The following is a 19,486-nucleotide window of genomic DNA, read 5'->3' as shown; positions in this document are numbered from 1 at the left end:
GCCAACTCAGGGTCAGCGCGCAGGGCCCTCCTTCCGGAGCCAAGCCCCTTATTATGCGGATGGAGAAACTGAGGCCAGGAGCGGAGACGTGGTGACCCCAGGCCACAGCGCTAGTTAAGGGCCGAACCGGGAGAAATCCATCATCCTGACTCTCGGGGCAGTGCCCTTTCCACGCCCCCATAATCCCCAGGCTCTGGAATGGGTCCCCGAAAAGGCCTGTTGGCCTTGACTTGTGGGAGAGGCAGGGAGTCCTGGGGAGGGGGGCGGAGAGCTGTTTTAAACCTGGTCTGCAGCAGTACCCAGACACCCTCTGGCAGTAACAGGACAAACCAGTCCCTCCCCAGCGTTTAAAGAGCCGCAGTAAGGTCCTCCTCCGCTTCTCCTTGGCTGTTCTGACAGCAGCCAGTCTCCGTGATGATGGAGGAGCCGGGCGTTTCCCAGGAATCGATGACCCTGCCTGGGGGGCGGGGGGCATCACTCACCCTGCCTGCCAGGGAGCCCCACCCCAGGCGGGCACTGTGGCCTGCAGGCCCAACGCTTAAACACCACAGGGAGCTGTGTTCTTGGAGGCGGAGCTTCCGCCCGCTGGACCCCGGGAGATCTGGGAGCAGGCAGCCTGGGCCGGCCAGCATCTGGCCACAGAACAGCTCCGGGGGGCCGGCCCTCGCTGTCGGGTGGGTGGATGGGATCTGAGCCCATGTGCAGGGGGAGCCCCCTTGTTTTGGCCCCTCCTTGGGAAAGAAAGACTCACTCTTCGCATCTCACAGATGGGGAAACCGAGGCCCACAAACCATCTGTGTGGTGTCCCCCCGAGTTAACCAGCAAGCCAGGCAGTGGGAGAGGACCGCCTGGGGGCCCGAGAACCCTGCCTCCCAGGTGAGAGACTTCCTTGGCTGTGTGACCTTGGGCAAGTAACGTAACATCTCTGAGCGTCATGTGTCCCTTGGCACGTGGCTAACAGGAGTTACGTCACAGGGCTGTTGGGAAGAATCAGTGGCTAATACACCATCTGGTTTGCATGGAGCCTGGCATAAAACAGGTATTCAATACATGTCAGATATTATTATTATTATTAAAGCACGTGGCAGTCTTTAACGCTGCACCCTCTGCCTGCTCTGTGACAACAGTGGAAGTGGCATCAGCAGCGCAGCCCCCCTCCAAGCTGAGGGGAGCCGAGGGTGAAGGTAGGAGATGGCAGAGGGTGGGCGCCAGGGGCCACATCTTGCTCCTATGCCTGACACCCTCTGTGACCTTGGAGGAGTCTCTCTCTCTCTCTCTCTCTCTAGCCTCAGGCTCTTTGTTCTTGATGCATCTAAATGAGGGTGCTGCCTGCTGTGTGCTGCAGAGAGAAACCACCCTGGAGGGGGCCAGGAGCCCCTGAAAGTCCCGGGGAAGGCTTGAAGCTCTGCCCACCGCCCTGCCAGGCAGCCTGGCAGGAAACCCCCATGGGGATTGAGAGCCCAGGGCTGCCAACTGGTGGCCTCTGCCCTGGCCCCTGCGGGAGTCCTCCCACACCCTCCTCCCCTGCTAACCAGGGACTGAGCCCCTCCTGCCCCCCTACTCTGCTCTCCCTCCGGGAGCCGGAGCCGCCAAGCGGCTCCAAAGCAGGGCCCATCAGGGTGGAGGCGGCATGTGTCAGCTGGTATTCAGGCTCTGGTTGTGCGCTCACATCGCTCCCCCTCCCCATCTCCCCAAATCCACCCACCCACCCCTTTCCCCACTGCTCCGGGCCTGCTGGGCGGCAGCACTTGGCGGCGGGAGTCAGAGCAGCGCCTGGCGCCCTGGGCTGGCGGGTGGGCGGACTGACTCACTCGGTCCCCTCCCCGGTGCCCATGGGGCAGCCCTCACGCCCATGGGCGCGGGCACCCGGTCAGGCCCCCGGGTTTCGGAAGAGGCAGCTGCCGCCCCGGGGCCTGACCCGCGCTGGCTGAGGATGCGCTGTGCGCCCGGAGGAGATGCTTAGCCGGCGACCCCCCGGCGCAGGCTCGCTCCCGCGGCCGCCTGCTGGGGGCCCCCTGGCCGCGGGCCCGCCGGGACGCCCCTGCCGGCGGCGCCCCTCCCAGGGCCGCGGCGCGTCCCCCGAGTCTCGCAGTATTTCCTCCCTGCACCTTTAAGAAGACCGCTGCTCCGTGCTGGGATGGTGTGTTCGAGCCACACAGAGGAAGTTACGCAGCCCGGATCAGACCGAGAGATAAAAGCCGATGGCGATCGGGAGTGATGGCAGGCGGATTTAGCCTCGGCTTTAACTTGGAGCCGAGTGCAGGGGGGCCGTGAGGCGCCCCGCCATCTGGCCCGAGCCGCGCGGGGGGATGCCCCGGCGCCCCGAGGACCAGCCGCGAAGCCCACCCGGGCCGGGGGCAGCCGGGCGCCCGAGCGCGGGTCCCCTCCGCGCCGCCCAGGGGGGCCAAAAAGTTTGCACTTGTTAGCAGCGACCTCCCGCTCGGCCGGGGCGGGCGATGCCGGCGGCGCGGGCGGCCCCCTCCCCCGGCCCGCGTCTCCCGGACGGCGGCGAGCGGCCCCCCCGGCGGCCGGAGGGCTCCCCAGCTCCGCTCTGACGGCCCCAGCGGCGGCGGCGGGAGCCGGGAGCGGCGCGGGAGGCAGCGCGGCCTGCAGCCCTCCGCCCTCCGCCCTCCGCCCTCGCCCCCACCCAGCGCCACCCGAGGGGGAGGCGGAGCGCCGGCGGGTGGCGGTCCGCGGTCCTCGCTCCTCGGCCTCCGGGTCTCCGCGCCGGGCAGCGCTCCGAGCTGAGCCGGGTAAGGCGGGCGGGGAGCCCGGGAGGCGAGGGGGGAGCGCGGCCGCAGCTCGGCCAGCCTGGCTTCCTCTCACAGGGCTCCGCTGCCGGGCAGGCTCTCCGGCGGAGCCCGCAGACAGCGGCCGGCGGAGCTCGGATGCAAAAGTTATTCGGTAGCGGCCGCGGCCGCGGAGGCTGAGCGGAGAGGGGTGTGCGAGGCGCCTCCGTGGCGGCTCCTTAAAGGGGTCGCTTGTCTGGAGGCCGGCCTTCCCCCAGGGTCTCCCTCCAGCGTGTGTGTGTGTGTGTGTGTGTGTGTGTGTGTGCGCGTGTGTGTGTGCGTGTGGTGGGCATGGATGTGGCGAGAATGCCTGGGTGTGTTTGCAAAGAGGAAACTAACCCTTCTCTCGAGCCCCCCCCCCCATGAATTTCCACAGCTAGCGCCCCCCCCACCCCTCCCCGTGTCTCTGAAACCGGGTGCGTGTGAGCTGCAGAGGGAAACTCCTGGCCACCCAGGACTGGAAACTTCTTTCCTGCAGGGGCGGGGCGGGTGCACGGGGAGGGGGGTGTGCAGGGGCCGGCGAGGGGACCCTGTGGAGGCCAACCTCGGACAGGACGGGGCGGCACACAGATGGGGAGCCGGAGCCGCAGGACGGCGGGGAGAGGACGGGGGCTCGCGGCTCCCCGATCCACCCGGAGTAAGTTGCCTGCCCGTGGGGAGGCGGGGAGGCGGCAGGGGAAATGGTGCAACTCAGGGTGGTGCTTCGCTCGGCATCTTCCAAGTCGGGGAGGCTGTGCCCAGCGAGGGCGCCCCCCGGGCCGCCCGGGCCTCGAGAAGAGCGGGGTTATTCATTGTCCCCGCGCCTGGCACTCCGCTTCGGGAGACGGAAGGCGGCCGCGGGCTTACCCGCACGTCCGTGAGCTGCGCCCGCCGTTCGCGGCGCCTCCGGAGCGCGGACCCGCCGGCCCGGGGCTGAGCCGCGGCCGCCTCCTCGCGCCCCGCCCCCCGCACTCAACTTTCCGGGGCTCCGCGGTCTCGGAGGGGGCGTGGGGTCGTCGGGAGCCAAGGAAGGCTCTTGTTCGCGGGCTGGGGCGCCGGCGCCTCCGACCCCGGATGCCCGCAGAGCCTGCGGTGAGCGGGGCACCCCCTGGAGCCGGCCCGGGGCGGGGAGAGGTCGGGGGGCGGGCGGTAGCCCCGGTGGACTCCCCTTTCTTCCCGGCACCACCCCCTGAAGGCAGTTTCACCCTCCTCGGCTGCCCGGCTGGGAAGGGAGAGGGAACCTCGGGTGCCGGGGTCCCAGGAGAAGCCCCCGGCACCCCCTCCAGGGGCCCGCGGGGGCTCCGCGCCCTCGGCGGCAGGCGGCGAGTTTCCCACGAGGCGAGGGCGCAGCCGGCAGGTCGGGGAGGAGCCGGCCCGGCTCGGAGAGGCGCTAATTCAATCAGACAGAGAGAGCGGAGTTCAGAAATCCTGGGAAAATCTAATTTTCGGGTTTTAATACCCTGGCTATCAGCCCCCCTCGGCTCCGAGGACTCTTAAAAGAAAATAAAGCGCATCGATCCCATTTGTTTCGGGGGCTGCAGTTTCTTAATGATATCAGGGGAGATTTATTTTCCGAGGAGAAGCCGGTCCGCCGGGACACAACCTCCTCCTGAAATCGCCCTGCCGGCTCTCCCCGCGGCTCTCCGCCTCCCGATCCCGGGGATGTGGCGGCCCCCCGCCCCGCCCTGTTTTGCTTTTTGGCAAAAACCGACTGTCATATTCTCGTGCTGAGTTCACAACTCCCCTCCGGCGGCGCCCAATTGATTGACTAGTTGTAAACATATCCATTACCCCGCCCGCCCGCGGGTTTTGTTGTTGTCCGCCCCATTTTCCAGGGAACGCGTGGCATGGAAGCCAACAGAACTGCCCTGCCAGGGCTGGGTGTGCGAGTAGCCCCGGGCGCCGCCTGCCCGGGCCTCCGGGCCCCCCGGCCCAGTGCCCGCCCCGCGCCCGGCCAGCTGGTCCCGCAGGGGAGGGAGCCCGGAGCCCCCGCTGTCTGGGAGCCCTACCTGTTAGGGAACAGTTGGGACTCAGGCTGGAAGGATTCATTGGGGAGGATTCCCCTGCTGTTTTCTGGGCGGCACAAAGCTCACTTGGGCAGAAGCATCCAAACCTTTGCAGGCCGCGCTATTTTATTTTTACTACAATTTCTCGGGTTGTAAAAATAGTCGCCAGGCGGGTCCTTCCTGAGAGTTTTCTAGCCAGGAGCGGATTCAAGGCCGGGCCGCCTCTATAACAGGTTTCTCTTAACGGCCAGAGGTGAGCCGGGAAAATGCGGTCCCCTCCCCCTCATCCATCTCCATCTAGCGGCTTCAGCCAGCCAGCGGGGCAGGGGCCGCCTCCTTAATTCAGATTTACGACCTGGGCCTGGAGCTCAGGGCGCTGGCTTCTCCTCCTCCCGGGAAGGTGCTGAGTGGCCAAGCCCCCTGGGGACCATGCCCGCCCTCCCCATGTGTCCCGCGGGCAGGAGTGCGTTCGTGTCTGGGTGGAGAACGGGGTTTCGTGGGAACGTGGCCGGAGCCGGCTCTTCAGCGGCCCTCTCTGTACAGTGGCTGGAGCGGGTGTCGGGGGAGCCTGGCTGGTTCGCACCGAGCTGCAGCCCTCCGGGGACTTGGCTGCAATTACTGCCGACATGAGAACCAGAATCCTTAGTAACAACGCAGGGCCTCCACGCTGTGACTCACCGCGGTGACCTTTGCCCTGTTGGCTCCTGTTTCTGGTCGGGCTCCCACGCGGGCTGGACTCCTCCTGGTGATGTATCTGTGCCCTGCCTGGGAGCACAGCACATTACCCGGCTCGTGTTTTTCGCAATAGGACATCCGTATTAGTCACATCTATTTGGGCTTTTTAAGATAATTGCCAGGAGCTTAAAATAGGAAAGCCATAATCATAATAGTGATCCGTTTATAAACAGGCCCTCTACGGATGGTTGCAAAATGTTGGCCTCGATCAGAAAACGCAAATGACAGAGTGTTGTCACTTCTCTTGAAGTCGTCCACGTCCCTGGTGTCTTAGCGTGGGAAATGAAACGCCCACCTCCGAGCGCGGAGCGGTGTGTATCCCACCGTTGGCCGCTCCTGGCCCGCGGTCTACCTGTACGCACAGCCCATCGGCGCCTAGGGGGACAGTCGCATCTCCGCGTTGACGTTTTTGACTTTTTGACTTGTCGGTCAGGGTATTGTAAAGCCACCATTCATTCTCGGCTGCTGGGGACATTTTAGGGAGTCGCCGACCCCAAGCAAGGGCACCTCTGCTGGCCTCACGCCCCCATCCAGGGAGGAGAAGGCGCAGCACCTTTTTAATAATGTGCCCAGCCTCCAAATGTGCAACTCCGATATTAATAAAAATAACCCAGTTTCCTCGGGAGGCCTCGCTAATGCAGCCTCATTTTTTGCACATTTTGCCAGAGAGCTTTTGTTCTTATACATCGCTATCCCCCCTTCTCCTCCTTTTAATTTGTTGCAGGTGTTGTTGCTAATGAGCTCTCCTTCCCTCTTACAATGAAAGACAAGCCAGACCCTGAGTCCCCGCATGGATGGAGCTGAAGTCCCAGCAACTTCATAATAAGTTGCCAATGGCTACCGGCCAAGGTCAGCCGGCCCCCATTACTGCCGGGCCCCACCAAGGCAGAGCCAAATAAGCTTCCCCCCAGTTAGCACCTCAGTCGCTTTTTTATGTTCCAGTCCAGCCGCACAATCGTTGTCACTTTCAACTCACATGAAAAGAAATCTCTTTTATGGGTCTGAGACGCCAAGTCCAGTCCCATAGAGGGACCAGGCTGCCAGCGCACGCGTCCAGCTCCTGATTTCATTTTATCTTTACACACAGGCCAGAGGGCTGTTTTGCAGGAGTGGGGAGCACATCACACATGAAGGGCCCTTTAAAGACCAGGACTGGTTGGAAGGACAGAAATTAAAGGCACTCTGATCCGGCCCCATGCCAGCGCCCCGCGGATCGCCTCCCTATCCCATTTCCATCCACTGTCACGATCGCAGAGTCTGCCCGAGTTGATCAGGTTCCCCTGCGGGAGAGGTGGAATGCCAAGGTCAGGAGGACTCCGAGTTATGGGCAACTGTTTGATGTGCCCATCAGCAGTCTGAGAAACGCTGGCTCTGAGCTTTCCTCCCGGCCTTTTGGAGAAAGCAAGTTCCTCGCTGCTCCCGGGCAGCGCCGTGCCCCGGGACCTCGGCCGCCACCGCCTGGCAGATGCGGCCTTTCCATGCTGAGGCCTCGAGTCCCGCCTGACCCAGCCGCCGCCTCTCCAGGGCCCCTCTGGGCCGCACCCCCCGGACTGCGCCGCCATGCTGGGCCTGCTGGCTCTCCTCCTGCACTGCCTCCCGCTGGCCTCCGGGGACTATGACATCTGCAAGTCCTGGGTGACCTCGGACGAGGGCCCCACCTGGGAGTTCTACGCCTGCCAGCCCAAGGTGATGCGCCTGAAGGACTATGTCAAGGTGAAGGTGGAGCCCAAGGGCATCACGTGCGGAGACCCCCCTGAGAGGTTCTGCTCCCACGTAAGTCAGCCCGCCGGGGCTCTGTTTGCTCGGGCCAATGGGAGGGCGTCTGGGACAGGAATGGGTGAGCCGAGTGGGGGGGCCGAGGCAAAAGGTTGACTTGAATGCAGTTTGGAGTCTGCCCCACCTTGGAAACGTGCCCAAGCGAAGGCCGTCCTGAGGACCCTGGGGTCATGTGACTTATTCTCTGGGGAGGGGGAGTTCTTGCCCAGTGGACCGCTAGATCCTCTTCTCTGGGGAAAACCATCCTTGTCACAGTCCCAGTCTCCCAGATATGCCCCGCCCACCAGACAAGCCCCACCCACCAGACAAGCCCCGCCTCCCTGGTAGGAAGTCTGCATTCTGGGCGAGTGATTAATGCTACCTGCTGAGCTCCCTCTGTTCATCCCTCCAGCCTCCCAGCCTCCTATCCCACCTGATCCAATCCAGCAAACAGTGGAGCCAGGCCATGGCGTGCCACGCCCGCAGCTGGCACTTTGCAGCGGGGGGGTGGGGGTGGGTGTGTGTGTGATGGAAGGGCAGAGGGAGGCAGGAGGGGTCAGACCAGCATGGACAGTGTGGCTGGTGCCCTTTTCAATTCCATCCCCGTGTGCCACGGGGTATGTCAGTGCTCAGGTAATGTTACCAACAACAACAGTAATAATAGCAGGGGTCATTTACGCAGGCTCCCTGAGTGCGTGGGCTAGGAGCTCGACGTGCGTCATTCCGTGGAGTCCTCCCCTCAGCGCAGCCAGGTTGACTCCCTGCTCCCAAAGTAGGAGCTGTGGGGGATGGCTCTGGACCAGTGGCCTCTCTGGGCCTCTATGCCACCATCTGTGAAATGGGCACGTGGATAGCACACTCCGGTCATTGTAAGGAATACATGAGCTAACATGTATGTGTGAAATGCTCAGGCTAGTGTCTGGCACAGAGCACGTGCCCCCTAGATGTTAGCTGTTGCCATTCCCATCATACAGATGGAGAAACTGAGGCCCACACCAGGAAGTATTCTGGTCCCCAAGTCACTGAGCTGAACCACCGTCTGAGAAGTGCCTTCCCCACCGGGCTTGCTCTGGAGGCCCAGTGCCTGGCGGGAGGCCGGGCAGGGCAGCCAGGCTGCGGGAGCTCCCGGGAGGGGCTCAGCTTCAACCTCAGGCTGTCTGCTGCCTCTGTGTCCTTGCGTCCAGCCTCCCGGTCTCCGGGTTTATGGCTGGACTGAGCTGGCGTCCCTGCCAGGCTCCCGAGGAGGCCTCAGTCCCCGGGGACGCTTCAGGCCTCTCCCAGGGCAGTCAGCCCAGGCAGGTAGGTCCCTGCTCGGTGGTGAAGTCATGAGCTGTCACTGTGGGCAGCGGCTGAGCGGGGCTGGGGAGAGAGGGACGGCGGAAAGCCTGGGAGCTGGGGCTGGAGAGTCTGTCTTAACCGTATTTCTTCTCTTAAATATTAATCATTTCCTTAATGTGCTGGCGGGGGGAGGGGCAGGCAGCTCGGTCGTCATTCACTGGACTAGCTTCTGGTCAAGGCCTGGAGGAGAGGAGATGACCATCACCTGCAAGTCCAAGGCCTCTCCTGGCCGAGGCGGCTGGGGTGCCCTTGGCCCTGGACCTCGGCCCTCCGCAGAGAGCCCAGCGCAGCTGCCAGGGTGGCTGGTCACCCCCCCAGTCCTGATGCCGAGCAGCCCGAGCCCAGGCAGGTGCCCTTGAGCCCTGGGCTTGGGAAGAGGCTTCTGACCCCTGCTTTCCTCCTGGGGTGCCGGGAGGAGGCAGGGGAGGAGAAGGGCGCTCAGCACCCCCTCCTCGTGGGTCCTCGGTGTCTCGCCTCCGGTCTGATGGACGTAGCTGCTTCGTTCCAGGCGGCCGGCGGCTCTGTCTTTGGTGACAGACGGGCAGCCCGGGAGGGTGGGGACGCTGCCGCGTAGGGTGGAGGGCAGGCTGCCTTGGGTGGGGGCCTGGCTTCCGCAGGGAGGAGGGTCCCACCCAGATGGATTCAACCCCCCACACCCTCGTTGACTGCAGCTCCTCCGAGCAGGGCCTGTTGTCTCTCGGATGCTGTGGCGCCCGTGCCGTCCTAATCCCAGTCCAGGGATTAGAGGTGTTGCCTTAATCCTGCCAAGGTCCCTGGGTCTGGGAGGCGGCTGGGATTAGACGTTCCCGGGGGTCTTTCGGGTTAAGGGGGCAGTCGCTGCTGAGGGAGAAACGCACAGAGTGCAGGGATCCCGGGAGTGAGCGGACGGAGCCGGGAGCTGAGACCCCTGAATGCTGGAGACAGGTAGAAGGTTCCAGAGAGAGGAGGCCTGATACCCCAGCAAGAACTCACCCCCCAGGAGGCCGGGTCTCCCCTCTCCCAGCTTAGGGCTCCTGCTGTGCCATGGTGCTGGGCAAGGACGCAGCCCGCCCGTGTGCCCTGGGTGCTGTGCGGGCACAGAGTAGGTGCTCCGTGTGCGGTACTGTTATTTGCTTCCATCGTTGTTGTTATGCCCTTGGCGGATCCCTGCCTTTTCTTCTTTGCCTCACTTCTGCCTTCAGGACTTCCAGCGTCCGAGCGGCAGGCTGGCCTTGGAGGCTCAGGCCGCTTCAACTCCTCCAGCCCAGCAGGTGCTGTTAACCGGCCACCAGGGGGCGCCCCAATGATAGCCAGGCGGCCCACTGCCCCCTTAACCTAGCCATGGCCCAGTGGGTCCCTATTCCCAGGCAACTCTCCTGCAGTGGGTGTTGGGCTGTCCCAACATCCAACCACCAGGAGCCTGAGCCCCAGGGCACCCTGAGAGTGAAGGGGGGGGCGGCCAGGGGCGGCTGCCCTTTTCAAGGTTCAGGGTGCAGACCCTCTCCGCCCCAGGCTTTGTCCTTCAGCAAAGCCACCTGAGAACTGAATTGTAAATTCCAGCCCGGTGAGGAAGGGGCGGGAGAAGGAAGACCAAGATAAATGAATAAATAGAAGCCTATTGGCTCTAAATGCACAATGAGAATTAATAGGGGTGCGCTGCCAGCCGAGGGTTCTTGGGCAAGGCCAAGGTTTCAACGAGGGCTGCCGGAGAGGAGACGCCCCCAGCCCTCATTCCCAGGCCCGGCCGGAGGGCCCGCCTGCGAGGCCGTGGGGCCCAGGAGAGGCGGGGGAGGCGGTGCCAGGAGAGGCTTCTCAATCCTGGAGGGCAGCTGCCACTCGGACCCCGATGGGATGGGGGTGCAGTGGGCACGAGGAGCATGCTCCCCAAGAGGTGGCAGCTGCCGTGAAAGGAAGGAGGAAACCCTTCCCGTGTGCCTTTGAGACAAAAGCTAACCCTGAGCTTCAGGAGAGAGATGGTGAGAAAGGGGGGGGTGGGCATAGCACCAGCCACAGACCAGGCAGGTGACGCTCACAGCGATCCCACGTGCTACCCAAGTGTAGTCCTGGGCCCAGCAGCCTGGCGCTCCTTGCTGGGCATGCAGAGTGCCCAGTCCGCCCAGGGCCGAGCGGGAGCTGCTCGCCCAGGGGACTCGGAGGCAGGCAGGGCGTGGCCTGGAAATGCTGCCTCCCTAGCCGGGCAGTGTCGCCGATGGCTGACGTTCCCGGGGGTCTTTCGGGTTAAGGGGCAGTCGCTGCTGAGGGAGAAACGCACAGAGTGCAGGGGCCCCGGGAGTGAGCGGACGGAGCCGGGAGCTGAGACCCCTGAATGCTGGAGACAGGTAGAAGGTTCCAGAGGGAGGCCTGATACCCCAGCCACAGGCCTGGAATCTGAAGACCTGAGCCCGCATCCCGGCTTTGCCATTCCACTTGGGCGTGGTGACCTGGGGGCAAGTCTGTAAACTGTCGGAGCCTCAGTTTCCCCATCTGTGATGAGGGACAGTGGTGGCTGCACGCCTACCCACCAACCTCCTCTCTCAGAACACCTCCTGCGCGTCGAGGGCAAATGCTCTGTTCCCGTGTGAGGCTTCCTACTACCATCTATCCAGGCTTTTGTCTAATATGTTCCTATTGATTTCAGAGAGGAATAGAGCAGTGGTTCTCAACCTTCCTAATGCCTCGACCCTTTAATACAGTTCCTCATGCTGTGGTGACCCCCAACCATAAAACTATTTTCGTTGCTACTTTATAACAGGTTGAGAACCGCTAGCAGGGTCGCCCAAGAACAATGGAAAACACAGATATTTACATTACGATTCATAACAGTAGCAAAATTACAGTTATGAAGTAGCAACGAAAATAATTTTATGGTTGGGGGTCACCACAACATGAGGAACTGTATTAAAGGGTCGCGGCATTAGGAAGGTTGAGAACCACTGGGATAGAGAGATAGATAGAAACATCAGTCGGCTGCCTCCTGCACGCCCCCTACTGGGGATCAAGCCCCCTACCCAGGCAGGTGCCCTGACCGGGAATCGAACCGTGACCTCCTGGTTCCTGGGTAAATGCTCAACCGCTGCGCCACGCTGGCCGGCTCATTCACCCAATCTTGACAACCCTGCTTCCTCCGTGGGGACACGGATGGGCCTTGCACAGCGTTTAGGGGCGCGAGCACACGGGGGCCTTGGTCTGGTAGACGGGGAAGCCGTGACAGCACATCTCTAAGCACACACCTTCCTCAACACCTGCTTTCCCTGCTCGTTGCCTCAGTTTACCCAGATGCAGAGCAAATGGCCCTCCTCCTTCCCCCGGGGGGTCTGCTCAGCTGGTTAATGCAGGGGGGCAGGTGGGCCTTGGAGGCCTCACGTCCCTCCCCACCGTGACATTGAACACCACGTGGAACCAAGGTCACAGTGCCCCACCTCCTGCCCGACCTCCACGTTCAGAAAGTGTTTCCGAGGTGACCAGCCCCTCCCCGCTCTCACCCTGGCCCCAAGCCCACAGAGGAGAGTGGGGGACACCCTCCCAGCCTCCCTCCCTCCGGCGCCCCTCTCCAGTCCTAGACCTGAGGTCTGACCTCACGCCAGCACAGTGGGGATGAAGAGTGAGATAACTCTTGCAAATCCAAGTCAGCAACAAGAGACACGCAACGGACGTTAGAGACAACGGCCGGCCCGGCTCCCCCGGCTCCCCCGGCCCTCCCGCCCCTTCCCCTCCTGGCCTGTCTCCTTCACCTCCGCGCCTTCCGTTGCTTCCGTGTTTCCGGGCTTCCCCGTGTACCTGCATCACCTGCGCCCAGCGGCTTCCTGACCCCCAGTGCAGGTGGGTGAGCGCATCCCCACCTGGGCACCTCCCCGTCACTGTTCTCACGGAGGCGGCCCATTGGGACGGAGTTTAGGCCCCGAGGGCAGAGTGGTAGAGGTTAGCATCCCGTGCTGTGTGACCTTTGACATGAGGCTAACCTCCCTGAGCCTTATTTCCTCAAATCGGAGCTATTAATAGAATACACATACCGGACTGTCACGTAGGAGATGCTCAGTTCACGTGAGTTATTATACTCCTGCTGTTTGCTTCCTTCCTGGATTGCGAGCTCCTCAAAGGCAGGGTTCAGCTTTGCATCCCTCCCTCTTGGCTCAGTCAGTGCTCAGTCAGCGCTTCCTGAACGAATGGATGGGTGGGTAGAAGGGGGGTGTAGCCCAGGAAGGCTTCTCGGAGGAGGAGAGATCAGAGCTGAGTCTGCTTCTCTGCACCGGAGCCCCTGCTCTGTGGGCGCGGTGATCAGATGGCACCAGGCGTCTGCACAGCTGCCTCCTGCAGCAGGAAGTAACTGTAGAACCTGAGCTTCGCCCAACCCTCAGTTAGAGCCACTCAGTCTCTTGAATCGCCAGAGGCAGGCCCAGCGCAGGACAAGAATAGTTCCACGCGTGACATCTCATTGCGTGGGGACGTCTCCTCCCCCAGCAGCAGACAGGTGCCTGAGAGGTCTGGGGCCACATGAGCGAGATCCTTGCCCCTTACTTTTCTTAAGAGAGTGGGTTTGGGTCCAGACCCCCTGCGGGGAGGGTAGGGGACAGTGCAACTGGAGCAAGGGGGGTGGGCAGGGAGGGAAAGGGCCTGGAGGGGGCGTCTTTCCAAAGAGAGCCAGACTTAGAGGCCCTAGAACTTTCCAGTTAACGTAGCCCCACCTTCCGCAGGCTCGGCTTCCTTTGTCTACATCCCCAGCCCTGACGGCTAGTGTGTTTGCACTGTCTCCTCCAGAGCGTGTATCTTCTCGGCCTGCCTCAGCCCCCACAGGTGACGAGGGAGTGGTTGGGCGAGGGACAGGCAGGCGGGCTGCACCCGCGGTGGACGAGGACTTGGGACTTGGGGTGCAGCAAACGGGGCTCATCCTTCTTCCGCCCTCTGGGTGTGGCGCTCGGATAAGTCCCTGTGGCTCTGAGCCTCGGTTTGCTCATCTGAAAATGGGGCTGATGCTGGACAGGTGGAAGGCGGCTTGTGCAAATGAGATGAGACAAGCATGTAAAGGCTCAGCGGGGGGCCTGGCACCAAATGAATGTTCCAAAAAGGGGATTTATTTTTCCATCCTAGGATTTAGCTTGAAAGACAAAAGGAGAAGAAAAAGCAGAAAATACAGACTGAGGACGGTCCAGACAGCCAACTGTGTCCCGTGGGGGACAGTCGCGTGGGCTGTGGTCCAGGGCTGGGCAGCGGGGTGGCCTGGGGGTGGGGGCTCTGGCCTTGAGGGGCTGGGAGGGTTAGAGGAGCGATGGTGAGGGCAGGAGAAGTGGTGTGAGGGAGAGCGCATGGATGACGGGGACAAGCCACTCACCTGCTCAGTCCCTCGAAGTCCTCCCAGCCCCTAGGCCCCATATGCCTGTGGGGGCGGGGATGTTCCTGTGCCATTTGACGGATGAACAAACTGAGGCTTCCCAAGGCCCCCAAATGGGTCAGCCTTCCTCTGTGGGCTCATAGCCAATCTCTAGGGCCTGGGGGTTAGGCCAAGGGTGTGGCAGCAGGGAGGGGAGGAGGGACCCTCGGCCAGGCTGGAGCCTGGAAGACCCGAGCCCCAGGCGGGCACGGAGCTGGGCGGGCTCAAAGGGCCGCTCCAAGCTGCACCTCTCGCCTTCACCCCCCAAACGTCGGCGGCGCCCCTGAACAGGCTGTGGCTGCAGGCTCTGTCCCCATCACGCAGCCCCTGGCCCGGCGCTCCTGGCTGGGACCGCGCCGGGCCCCTGTGGCCCAGGAGGAGGCCAGGCTTCATCCTGGAGGGGTCCAGAAAGTGGGAAATGGCAGGCGAGGCAGACACCGGTTCCGTGGGGCTTTGGTGTGCGGGTTCTGATTTGTTTTTCATCAGCAGCAGATTTGCTGAAATATATGAAAATGTGTTTCTCGTTCCCTGAGCGCACGCCAACTGCTGGCGGGGGGCGGCGTGTTAGAGCAGAGTGAGCGCGGGCCGGGTGCCCGCAGCTCCGGGCCCCGGCAGCCTCCTTGCCGCGGGGACGCCAGGCCGAGCCCCCCAGCCTCGGGTTTTCTCAACTGTGCAACCCCGGGGTTTGGCTAGACTCACCGGATCCTGCGTGATGGCCAGATACGTTCTGGGATTTGAGGGTTAGCCTTGCTCACAAACAGACCACATAGGGGACCCCAGGGCAGAGCGAGGCGAGCCCGGTGTATCCCGTGCCCAGCACAGCGCTAGGCTTCTTTTTCAAGTTCAAATTCCTTTATCAGAGTCTTCTCGTAAATGAACATCCAAACACAGAAAAGCAAGCCAAGTGCTAACATACAATGCCACAGCACAAATGCACTCACTTATTTTTCTAATTGATAGAGTTTACATGTAACATTGTATTCGTTTTAAGTGTTCAACATTGCGAAAGGATCACACAATCAGTTTAGCTAGCCTCCACCACCACACACAGTTTAAAGATATTATTTTTGTGATGAAGGCATTTAAAATTTTTTTTCTTTCATTTTTAAATTGAGGTGAAATTGACATAACATGACATTAACCACTTAAAAATGTCATTGCTGTAAAGTACATATAACATAAAATGTGCCTTTTTTGTGCATTTGTAAGTGAACAGTAACGTGGCATTTAGCACATTCACAGGGCTGTGCGGCCACCGCCTCTGTCCAGTTCCAGAACGTTCCCATCCCCCCAAAGGAAACCCCATCCCCGTGAGCGGTCCCTCCCCACTCCTGCCTCCTCCAGCCCTGGCTACCCCAGTCCCCGTCTGCTCTCTGCCCATGGGTACTTCTGCCTCTTCTAGATGTCTCGTGTAAGTGGGATCACACAACATGTGACTTTGGCGTCTGGCTCCCTTCACTCGGCATGTTGTTTTCGAGGTTCACCCCTGGAACAGGTTGTCAGCACCCACCCCTTTTCATGGCTGGGTAATATTCCCTGCATCAGCTACCACAGCTGTTCACCCACTCATCAGGTGATGGACATTCGGGTTGTTTCCACTTTTTGGGCTATTATAAATAATACTAGAAGCCCGGTGCACGAAATTAGTGCACTGGGTGTGGGGGGGTGTCCCTTAGCCCAGCCTGCACCCTCTCACAATCTGGGACTGCTGGCTCCTAACCGTTCACCTGCCTGCCTACCTGATTGCCCCTAACCCACTTCTGCCTGCCAGCCTGATCACCCCCTAACCGCTCCCCTGCAGACCTGATTAACACCTAACTGCTCCCCTGCCGGCCTGATCGCCCCCAACTGCCCTCCTGTGCAGGCCTGGTCCCCCCCAACTGCCCTCCCCTGCAGGCCTGGTCCCCCCAACTGCCCTCCCGTGCAGGCCTGGTTGCCCCCAACTGCCCTCCCCTGCAGGCCTGGTCCCCCCCAACTGCCCTCCCCTGCAGGCCTGGTCCCCCCCAACTGCCCTCTCTTGCAGACCTGGTCGCCCCCAACTGCCCTCCCCTGCTGGCCATCTTGTGACAACCTGGGGATGGCCATCTTGTGAGGGTGTGAGGGTCAATTTGCATATTGCCTTTTTATTATATAGGATTGTTATGAACATTTGTGGACAAGTTTTTTCATGGACATATGTTCCCATTTCTCTTGGGTGCATACTAGCAGCGAAGCGTGGGGTGGTTGGGTCGTGTGGTAATTTTTATATTTAAGTTTGTGAGGAACCCCAGACTGTTTCCCACGGTGGCTGCACCCTTTACATCCCCGCCAGCACTGCACAAAGGTTCCGCTTTCTCCACATCCTCACCAACACGTGTTATTTATTACGGTCACCCGCGTGGCTGTGAAGTGGCCCTCCTGGTGGTTTTGATCTGCGTTTCCCTGATGACCCAGGATGCTGGGCGTCGGGTGCTTATTGGCATTTGTTCATTGTTGAAGCACTGTCTATTCTAGCCCGTTGCCCATTTTTAAGTTGAGTTGTTTGTTGTTGTTGAGTTGAACATGTTCTTTATATAATCCGGATGCTAGGCTCTTGTCAGACATGATTTGAAAACATTTCCCCCATTCTACAAACAACCTACTCTCTGATTGTGTCCTTCGATACACAAAAAGTTTTATTTTAGTCAAGTCTAATTTATCCATTTCCTCCTTTTGTTGTCACAGCCAGGAAACCACCTCAAAATCCAAGGTTGTACATGTTTGCCCTCTGTTTTCTTCTAAGACTTCTATAGTTTTAGCTCTGATGTTTAGGTTCTGACCCATTTTTAGTTAAGTTTTGTACACAGTGTAAGAGAAGCGTCCAACTTCTTTCTTTTGCATGTGGATACCCCGTTCTCCCGGCACCGTTGGTTGAAGAAACTGTTCTTTTCATCAACTGTCCTTGGCACCCTTCTTGAAAACCAGTTAATTGGCCGTAGGTGTGAGGGGTATTTCTGGACTCTCAGCATGTATTCCCCGGAGGCACTGAGCCTTCCAGGTGCAGCCCTCTTCAAGATGCTGCATGGCAGAAACTGGTTTTCTCTATTGTCCCCATTTCACAGATGACAAAACTGAGACTCCAGTACTGAGTGGCAGAGTCCAGGCTCAGATGCAGACCCTAGTCATTTAACCGCTAAGCCACGGGGGGGCCCCTCCGAGGACAGGGAAAGCCCAGCTGCTTCCCCCAACCCCCTCCCTCTTTTTACTAACATATCTTTCTGGTTGGGATGCTAACTTGGATTGTCTTCGAGGAGGGTCGCTGGGGAGAAGACGCCGTGACCTGTGACCTCTCTCTGGTCTCTGAATGTCTCCCCTCCCACGCTCACCAGAGCGCCAGGTCCCACCCGGTGGCGCTTGGACGGAGTGGGTGATAAATTGGTGCTGATGGTAGGGGTCCCTCGTCCCAAGTATCGCAGTTGGAAGGGCCTCAGGGATCAGCTAAGACCAGAGTGAACTGTGTCCCTCCAATTGGAACTCACTGCCCAGGGGACAGTGGTGCCTGGACCTGGGCGGCCGGGTCCCCTGCCCCTCCCCGGGCAGTCCGAGGGCTCCTGTGAGCACAATACGAAACCACCGTGAACCTCACTGCCCGTTTCCTGCGCGGGGAAGCTGCGGCCCAGCAGGATGCCGTGACGGCGTGGGCCGCCAGGCCCAGGAGTTTCAGCCGTGGCCCATGGCTCGCATTCTTTCAAAAGAGTGGCCTTGCCCTGGCCGGTGTGGCTCAGTGGATAGAGCATCGGCCTGCGGACCAAAGGGTCCTGGGTTCGATTCCCGTCAAGGGCACATGCCTGGGCTCAATTCCCAGCAGGGGACGTGCAGGAGGCAGCCAGTCGATGATTCTCTCTCATCATTGATGTTTCTCTCTCTCTCTCTCTCTCTCTCTCTCTCTCTCTCTCCCTTCCTCTCTGAAATCATTAAAAATATTTTTTAAAAAAACCAAAACAACAACAAAACGAAAGAGTGGACTGGAGCCTGGGGAGGAGGCCCTCGCACCGCGCACTCGAGGGGAGGCGCCCTCACACGGGGCACTTGGGAGGAAGCGGGGTGCGGTCTGAAAGCCGCCTTCGGGGAGACGTGGCCACAGGCTACGCTGTTTGCTCACCTGAGCTCAGCCTGTGCGCAGGCCTCTGCCGGGCACTGCTCAGAGCTGACCCGAGCCCCCAGCCCCGCACACCGGTTCTCCCTGCTGTGCCGCGTGCGTGCTGAGCGGCGGGCGGACGGGATGTCGGTGGCCCGTGGCAAGGCCACGGTGAGGCGGGAGGGCGGCCGAGCGTTAAGGGTCCCTGCACAGTCAGCGCCCGCGATCCCCCCCCCCCCCCCATGGCAGCTGTGGGTGCATGCAGGTCCGGCCCCAGCCCTCCGCCAGGAGCCGCAGGGAGTGGGGGCCGGGGGGTACACCCTGCGCTTGCGGGGGTGGAGGGGGGGAGTCTGGTGTGTCTTCACACGCATTGCGCAGGGCCTGCACCCGGGAAGCACTTCTGAGCAGCGTGTCCCCCACAGCACCAGGCAGGTGGCAGGACGGGCGGCGCTCAGCGGGGAGGGAGTCACCCAGGTTTGCAGCAGCGACACCGCCAGGGCCTGTCTCCAGGGCCTTGACCACTGCCCACCCCCCCTGTTCTATAGCACACAGGCCCCTTGGCCGTCCTGAGTGTGGGGGAGAGGGGACCCATGATCTCGGGGTGCAATGACAGAGCGGTCACCTCCTCTCAGGGTCTCCGTGGAAAGGAATTAAACGGGTCCGTGTTTGTGGGTCCGTCCAGATCTCAGCCCGGGCTCCCAGCGCTCCCCTCTTGGGAAAGGGATGGGTCCCAAGGCCTGGATCCCCCCAGCCCCCCCCCCAGTTTGTCCTGGTGCTTGGGGACCGTGGGGACCCCGCAGTCCCTCATTCCAGCTCCCTCCTGCTGCCCGAGTCATTTGTCCACTTGACTCCAAGCATCGACCAGGGAAATGAAAGGAAATGAAACATGACCAGCGGCCGGTGTTGGTGAAGGTGAACAGGAGGCCAGTGAGAGCCGGGGCGCGGGGAGCCCGCTCCCCACAGGAGGTGCGGTGCCCTCCCGGGACTGTGGGTTCCCGGATGGGCCCTCCCCCTGCGGAGTCAAGAGACAGCCCAAGGCGGTGGCCGCAGCAGGAGAAGCAGCTGAGCAGAGGGCTGCTGTCCCTGTCCCCAGCCCGGTGCCAGCCAAACCCTGCCCGCAGCGCCGGGCTGGCATGGGCTGCGGCCGGCTCTGGGGACCAGGCTCCCCACTGGATGGGCTGCCAGGAGCTGGTGACCGCGGTGTCTCGCCCGCCCCCCCCCCCCCACTTTGGGATATAGGTTTCCGGCTGTGACTGGGGGGTCTGAGTAGTCACCCTTCCAGCCCCCGGCATTCCCGGCCTTCGGGCTTTCAGGCTCCGGGAGAGGGGGGCGGGGGGTGGGCAGAGCATGACTCCGGGCCCCCGGAGACCTGGACAAAGGCAGGAGAGCAACCCCACGTCTGCAGCGACCCCCCCCCCCCCCCGCCCTGAGCAGGGCTCCACCT

The 19,486-nt window shown here is 61.5% G+C and overlaps 1 protein-coding gene across 3 annotated transcripts in view; it reads left to right on the top strand.

The window, feature by feature from the left end:
* Positions 1-2,210: 2,210 nt before the first annotated feature.
* The window catches only part of NTNG2 (netrin G2), a 49,742-nt gene continuing 32,466 nt past the window's right edge, over positions 2,211-19,486 (top strand). For 2 of the 3 annotated variants that reach the window (XM_079791231.1, XM_079791233.1), the window contains exons 1-2: positions 2,211-2,753; positions 6,597-7,282. In XM_079791231.1, coding sequence (XP_079647357.1) covers positions 7,070-7,282 — 213 coding nt within the window. In that variant the 5' untranslated portion in view covers positions 2,211-2,753; positions 6,597-7,069. Of the gene's footprint in view, positions 2,754-6,233; positions 6,359-6,596; positions 7,283-19,486 lie in introns of all 3 variants that reach the window. The other variant, XM_079791232.1, reaches the window with a different exon arrangement.

The sequence above is a fragment of the Cnephaeus nilssonii genome, assembly GCF_951640355.1.
Source record: "Cnephaeus nilssonii genome assembly, chromosome: 14".
NCBI lineage: Eukaryota > Metazoa > Chordata > Mammalia > Chiroptera > Vespertilionidae > Cnephaeus > Cnephaeus nilssonii.
Note: the sequence above shows the minus strand (reverse complement) of the source record. Positions and strands in the feature narration are given on the sequence as shown.